This window comes from Eurypyga helias, unplaced genomic scaffold (assembly GCF_000690775.1).
Source record: "Eurypyga helias isolate BGI_N326 unplaced genomic scaffold, ASM69077v1 scaffold38448, whole genome shotgun sequence".
Taxonomy (NCBI): domain Eukaryota; kingdom Metazoa; phylum Chordata; class Aves; order Eurypygiformes; family Eurypygidae; genus Eurypyga; species Eurypyga helias.
Window position 1 is genome coordinate 17,005 of NW_010265689.1, and position 7,125 is coordinate 24,129.

Genomic DNA, 7,125 nt, shown 5'->3' on the forward strand with positions numbered 1-7,125 from the left:
GGTTGCCATTGCTGAATGGAGAACTTGGCCTCCCTCTGTCAAGTGTGGCTATGCTTAGGGGCACAAGTTAACAGTGAAATGCTTCGTCCACAAGATTATCTTGTCCTCTGTGACAAGTAGCATTGTATGTGGCAGAGACCCGATCTAACCTGAAAATAACCGGTAACAGTCTTGTTGAGATCACCATGAGGGCATATGGACCAGGTTACCTTCCAAATCCAGACCTGCTGTTGGCAGTTGGCTGATCTCTGAGATTTAATACAGATCAGCTCTGTCCTTGTGTCTGTGATTTAAATGTGAAAATGGGAAATTGCCATTCTTTGTGTAAATTGCTGCATAAACCCATCCCACATGAGGCCAAAAATGGCTCATGAGAGAGCGAGCAAACCTAAAAACAGGATCAAAAGCATCAAGCTCGTTGCTGATGGAATGTTTTTGCTTTTGGTGACACATGCAACCAGCTTGTGTTTTATAGTGAGTCATTTCTATGTATATTGATTATTGATTTCATGAATGTTTAGGCTGATAGGGATGGCCTTTGGAAGCCTAGTTTGAGTGCATGAAAATGGCATTTAACTCTCTCAGAAGACTTTGTTAGTAAGAACCACCACTGTGAGTTTTCTGATCAAGAGAAAAACGCTGTGGGGTTTGGGTTTTTGTGACAGGCCAGGTGGTGTTGGGGTTGGTTTTGTTTCTTTTTATTTGTTTGGGGTTTTTTAATTACAGTGTCCCAGTTACTTTCAATCTATAAAACTCCCTGTGGAACAGTTGCAGTCATGGAGCTTGCTGTTTGTTTGCCCATTCTGCACGTAAGACAGCAAATAGGCCTGAAATGCCTGTGTATTTCTTCATTAATCTAAGGAGATTTATTTTCCTGTTTCAGAGGGAGGAATCCATAGAATGATAAACTGTGGTCTCTTAGTCAAATAATGCAGCTTTTCTTTTTCATTTTTGCCTTCCTTTCTGAACTTAAACCAATCATCTCAATTGCCCACTTGTCTGTTTAAAAGGCTAACTGTTAAAACGAATCCTTCCATCCAACTCAGTTGCTCAGCAACAGCGGAAGTGGAGTTAGTGTCCCATCCATACAAAATGCTTTTGAATGCTAAGGATGTGTTCAGAGCCCCATCACTTCTTCCTAGGGAGCGAGTGCTCTGTCGCCTGTTTTCTAGCAGAATATGTATTATTCATTGCAAGGTGCTGGCTTCTGCTGCCAAGGGGAAAAAGCTGGATTTTTTTTTTGCTGGTAAGCAAAATTGTCTGTGAGATTGACAAGAAAAACAAAATTTCCCTCTTAGAGAAAAATACCTTGTTCTCTTTCAAAGTCTACGAGATACTTTTCCTAAGTATCTTGACCCATCTTCTGTAGCTTAATATATCTTGTCAAGACCACAGAGACAGGAGAATCCTGGCGAACGGAGGTGCATGCGATTTGGTGAGAGGGGCATTCGTCCCTGTTTGAAAACTTTCTCCTGTACTATGCTAAAGGGCTGAGCTGCATTATGGCCTCGGTGTGCTGGGTGTTGGCACGCGTGTGTGGCAATGCACGTGTCTGTGTGCTGTGTGCCTCGAGGCGGGGGGAGAGCAGCCCATACCCGAGTGATAGAAATGTTGTCATTTCCTGACACAGAGAGGAGTCCGGGGGCAGGAGCTGCCTTTGCATATGCCAACATACACGACAGGCATGGCTAAAAGCACTAATTTATCCATAGATCCAGTGAGAAAACAGCTTGTGGCTGCTCCCTGCGATGACTATTTCAGTTTCTCTTCCTGCGAGCCCTGCCCTAAGGCCCCAAGTGGGCCTGTGAATCACCTTGTCCCTGCTTCACCTTTCTTCTGCGCCTCGTAAGGGCTGTCTCCTCTCCCAGGGAATGGGCAGCTCCTTTTCTTGATGCTCAGGTGTTTCCAGCAAACCCAGCCTGTCCATCTCAACCCCCCAGACAAGCACGGTTGCAGCTGTGCTGATTCAAATCTTCACCTCTTTGATACCCGGTTACTGGGCTCATTGCAAGCGAGGAGAGGGTTTGCATGTAAATACCTGCTTTTCTGCACTGTGCGAGGTAAGCTTTGTCTCTTTTTGCTGTAGGAATGATATGGGTTATAAAGTCACTAACAGTTTATAAGTGCTCCTTATTTTTTTACTGTTATTTTATTATTACTTGTAGTAAAGGAACTCCTGGGATTACTTGCTGGCATGGAAGTTTTGCAGGTACTGAAGTGAAAACCTGCTCATTTTTGTGCTCTGCTGGCCTACCTGATGTATGATATGTGTGTGGGGGCATGGTTTTTATATATATCTTAATGTGTGTATCAGATATTTTTAATTGTAGGAAGGAACTGTGCATGCAGGTTCTTCCCTGCAGGACTGTTCCTGAGAATGGATTTGTGTTGGGTTTTGTGTCAGAGCTGGTGCTTGAACATCAACAAACCCACAAAAATACTTAGAAAGCAGCTTGTGAAGATTTAGCAGAGGCTGCAAGTGTTGGGGAAGTGTTGGAATAGTTAGCCTCAGTAGAGTTCTTGCAAGCAACAGTGGCTACTACCATAAAGCTTTCTGGGAGATGGTATCTATATGAGCAGAAGGATTTGGTGAGGGTAAAGGATGTCTTTTTGCATAGCAGCATCAATCTTTCCATCCCCAAGTATTCATCTGCCATTTCCTGCTCTGCTCCCTCAGCCTGGAGTGCTTCCTTGTCTGCCATAGCCCCTGTTCTGATGCTGCAGTTGGATTCCTCAGGCATGTCTGTATCTTGACTTGCTTGTCCTGGCCTTTCCAGTAGCACATGGATGTCGTAGTAGGCATTGCAGAGTGTTGAAATTCATTCTGGAAAGCCTGTAAGGACCACATGACTCTCTCAGGCCAGCTCTAAATGAAATGGTAGGGTTGCCCTGCTACAGTTGGTTGGTTCTTCCTTTCTCCAGGAAGCATCAGGCTGCATTCCTCAAATCAGTAGCAGTCAAGCAGACTGCTAAGTTGCACCTTGGTTTATGTTGCCCTTTCCCTTCTATTTGAATGGTTATGTATTTAGGATTAAGGCAGCAGAGAGATCAAGTTTCGTAAACCCTGGTACATACAGAACAGGCAGGAATTGTTGCACCCCAGAAAATGTGTGCATCTGAATAGCAAATGAGGAGTCTGCTGTCTAAAAGCTTGTGATCGTGTGTCAGGTTATCTGGGGGCTGCATAGCTGCTTCTCCATTCTACTCGCGTTCACCTGTGATTCGTGATTCTCTTGTGCATAGAAGAGCATTTGGAACGTGCTCTTAAAATTAAATGCTTTTTTTTCTCTCCTTTCTTTAGGGGACTGGAGTTTTGGGAGTTGACGTTCAGGAGCAGATCGTTTGTTTACCGACAGGTACTGTTTGGTGCTGTATTCAGCACACTTTGCCTCCAAGAACTATAACTGTGGGTTGGTTTAGCAGTGTCACATCCCTGTGCAGAGCCACCTCTGTTGCAGAGCTGGTGTTACAGCTGCGTGACACGCACACATCAGAGAGGTGAGGTTCTGTATTCGTTGTTTGATCCGGTAGGACCAGCATGTCTGAAGTTTGTGTCTAGAATGAATGTCCAAAGGCACAGAATCGTGTGGGAGGATGGAGAGTTTTGTTTTCCACAATCTTTGTCCTTGCAGTCTGAGTGGTAAAACCAACAGACATATGTTCTTGCTCTGCTGAATGGCACTGGGCCCAGCAAAGACTGCCTGGAATTTTACTTTCTGGCTTTGGAGCATGAAATAATTCTGTGTTGCACAAAGGAGAGTTGGGAAGACCTGAATCAGCTATGCAGGCATGACTGCAGGATCTTTCTCTCTGCCATGCTGTCTTGTCTCCGCTGGGTTTTCTTTGAAATAACTCCAGTGGGGTTTTTGCCGCTATCCTCACGGGAGACAGCTCTCTCCACAACTTAATGGGTGACCTCATTAGGAAAGAGTTGGCTGTTCTCAGTCAGCCTATCCTGGCCATGGTCACACTCTGGAGACAGAGAATAGGCAAGAGAGGGCTTGTTTTTTGGAGGAGAGAGGGAGTGTTTTGTGGGAACAGCAAGCAGCTATTTTTTATTCTGTTTTGACAAACCAAATTTGTTTTTATCCTGTGCCAAGTAATGCTCTGTAAGCTCTCTGACAGTGGGTGTCTGGATATGAGCAAGGGAAGAACAACAACACGCTTGAGAAGGGCCTGATATACAGCAGGGATTTGCTTCGTCATATGCTCTTGTGAGAAGGAGAAAATGCTGGTAACCCATTTAGTGCATTAGAACGGAAATGCTGCTTAGTGACATTGTGCAGAGAACAGTCACCCGTAATACTCAGCTCAGCCTAATGCCCTCTCTGAACCTTGTCCGCAGCAGCTGCCTCACAGCGAGCTGGCAGGCTGTAATGAAGCAGGAACATGCTGGATGTGAACTCTTCTACCTGAGCATCTGCTTCTGCCCTCCCTCATAAAGAGGAGACAAGACCTGATCGACCTCTGATTTCACCTCAGATAGCTGCTATAAGCATTGACATCTGGATGTTTTTATTAGAGAAAAGGGTTAAACAGCCCCAGAAACTGCATGTATGTATTTTTGCTGAATAGCATGCAGAAGGGGGGAACCACCGAGCAGAGCCGTTTCAGATGCATACCACTCGTCTGCATTCACACTGGTTAACTCCAAGTGTGGAGACGTCAAAGCTGAAGTCACAGCAGACAATGACCTCTAGTGAGGGCTGGATAAAATAACATATGTCGAGGATCTGTGCTTCTCTGTGCTGTCTGCTTAAAGGCCGGCTCTTGGCATTCTGCAGCGCAGTTCAAGATCAGAGCACACAGGGAGAGACAGTGCTTGCCTTCGGATAGATACATCTCAGCTTGCTGGACTTTCTCATTAACAGTGCTAAACATCATCAGGTTGCTTAGTGGTCTTTGGCTTATTCTGTTGTGAATGTTAACAGATCAGAAGCTTAGACCAATGCTTCATTACAGCACTACGTTTAAGTTTTTGGAGAGCTTGGTGCACTTTGAAAGGTCATTTATAGAATGAATGTTTGTGTAGACCACGTGACTGATTGTGCCTGCACAAGTGAGGTGGTGTTCTGGCAGCCGTGTGAGAAGGGGAGTCCGGCAGGGCAGTGTCCGCTTGGCCAGTTTCCCCCACATCGCCTGGTACTGCTGTTGCCTGTAAAATTTGAGACTGGAGGACAGTCGTCCCAGTGTGGACGACTAGGAAATGGTGAAAGGGCTGTGTTTCAGGGTGGCTCCTCAGTCAAATAAGACTCGTGCCCAGCAGATCTGTGCATGTGCCCTTAGGCAGTGTGAAATATTGTGGTAACCCACCAGGTCTGGAATTGCTGAGTGTGGAGGGGGAGGGAAGTTGTGACATGTTTGAAATACCAGTTTGCTGCACTGGGGGGATGCTGTCTGGTGGGCTGACCTACTTGGGTTTTCTTTTCGACATTTTTGGCTTTCTGAGAGAGAAGCAAGCCCCTACATAGTCACCCACCTGGAAACTGTTGCTTAAGTATCATGAACCTGTGAGCTCAGCTCTCCCAAGCAAGCATGTGAGATGAACCTGTGAGCTCAGCTCTCCCAGCAAGCGCATGAGCTTCCTGCCACAGACGGATGTGTGGGTGCTGCTGTTGTTTCTGAAACAGGAACCGTCCTCTGCTCAGCTTTCTTCCCACATGTGATGAGAACCAGCCTGGCTCCTTGTGTAGCTGGAGATCATTGTGACAGGTCCTCATCTCATTCTCACTCATGTCTTTAGTTGTAGGGAGGGAAGACTTAAAGGAAGTGGGGTACTTTTGCCAGTTGTTTTCCCTGCCACCAGCTTTGGTCACTAGAAGATGCTGTGCCACTGCACGCTGCAGACAAGCTTAGCTGCTGCACGTTGTCAGGTCACCCCGACCAGTGCAGAACCGAGGCAGCCCACGCCATCCCTGCTAAAAGGAGAAAGAACACTTTTTTTCTGTAGGCTGTGGGGTGACAGTGCTTGCTGGGTTGTACTGCAGGACTAAGGGAGTATGATCTTTTCAAAGAGGTAAGGTGAGCACTGGAAATGCTCCCTGGAGGTATGTGATACCACAGGCAGGACTGGCTTGAATCCTGATGGGTGAGTCTGGGCCATGACTTGGGATGCTTCAGTGGCACCTAAAGAATGCTTTGACCCTTGTTTTGTGTGGGGAAGTGCTTCTTCCTTAACACCCAGCTGGACTAGGTGCAAAGTGCATGGCTCTGGGAACAACTGATAGTACTAGGAATAGTAGAGGAACACCAGAAATTGGACTTTCTGGGGACTATGGGTTTAATAATAGCGATGTACCTATATTCAGAAGCAGATTCATGTTAAGAAATCACGGTGATATCACTCTTCCCTGAGTGACAGGTGCTGAACTCTCTGATGAGGTTTCAGCTTGACTTGCCATCAGTAGTCACTGTTACACAGCACAGTACTGCTGATAGCAGGAGTGCAGGACTCCAGACAGAATTTCTTGATCTCTCTTCATTTTTGCAAAGGCAGCTCCTAAGCTGTGTTCTCTCTTTTTCCAGGTCCGAAGAATGGTTGGGGCTCTCGTTGCAGTTGGCCAGGGAAAATTAACACCTCGTCATATAAAGGAGTTACTGGAGATAAAAGATTCACGGGCTTTTCCATCCTATGCCATGGCTCCACCGTCTGGACTCTTTCTAAAATCAGTGGAATACAATGAAGCAGGTAGGTCAATGCAAGGAATGGCATCCTTTGCGTAGGAATACTGCAGGGAGCAGTAACACCAACAGTCATCCTTTACGTGCCGTCTGACCTATGGCTCAGGGCTTTGTTCACTGACACCCACATCACACTGAACGCCCCCGGCTGTCGAGGCGTTGACAGCAGTTCCTGTGGGGAAAACGGCATATTTTTTTCCTGGTAGATTTCTTCCTCTTACTTTCAGGGTAGTAAAAGAGAAGTTTTGTTGACAGTGACTGAGATCTCAAGGGAATGATACTTTTAAGTTCTCAAAAATTCTTCCTCTGTCCCTGACCATGTATGAAGACCAAACCTGTGGTATCTGGGAGCCTACAGATCCGTTTCTGGTCACTCGCTTCTTCCTTGGTATTTAGGAATTGTGCAGACTGGAGGACAGAGAGCAGATCATCCTTTTGCTTATG

General features: G+C 46.2%; 1 protein-coding gene across 1 annotated transcript in view; it reads left to right on the plus strand.

The window, feature by feature from the left end:
- PUSL1 (pseudouridylate synthase-like 1) overlaps positions 1-6,688 on the plus strand; it is a gene marked incomplete at its 3' end in the record, with an annotated part of 22,581 nt that extends 15,893 nt beyond the window's left edge. Inside the window, exons 5-6 of the mRNA XM_010156826.1 lie at positions 3,302-3,356; positions 6,526-6,688. Of these exons, the coding sequence (XP_010155128.1) occupies positions 3,302-3,356; positions 6,526-6,688 (218 nt within the window). The remainder of the gene's footprint in view (positions 1-3,301; positions 3,357-6,525) is intronic.
- Between the last annotated feature and the right edge of the window lie 437 nt (positions 6,689-7,125).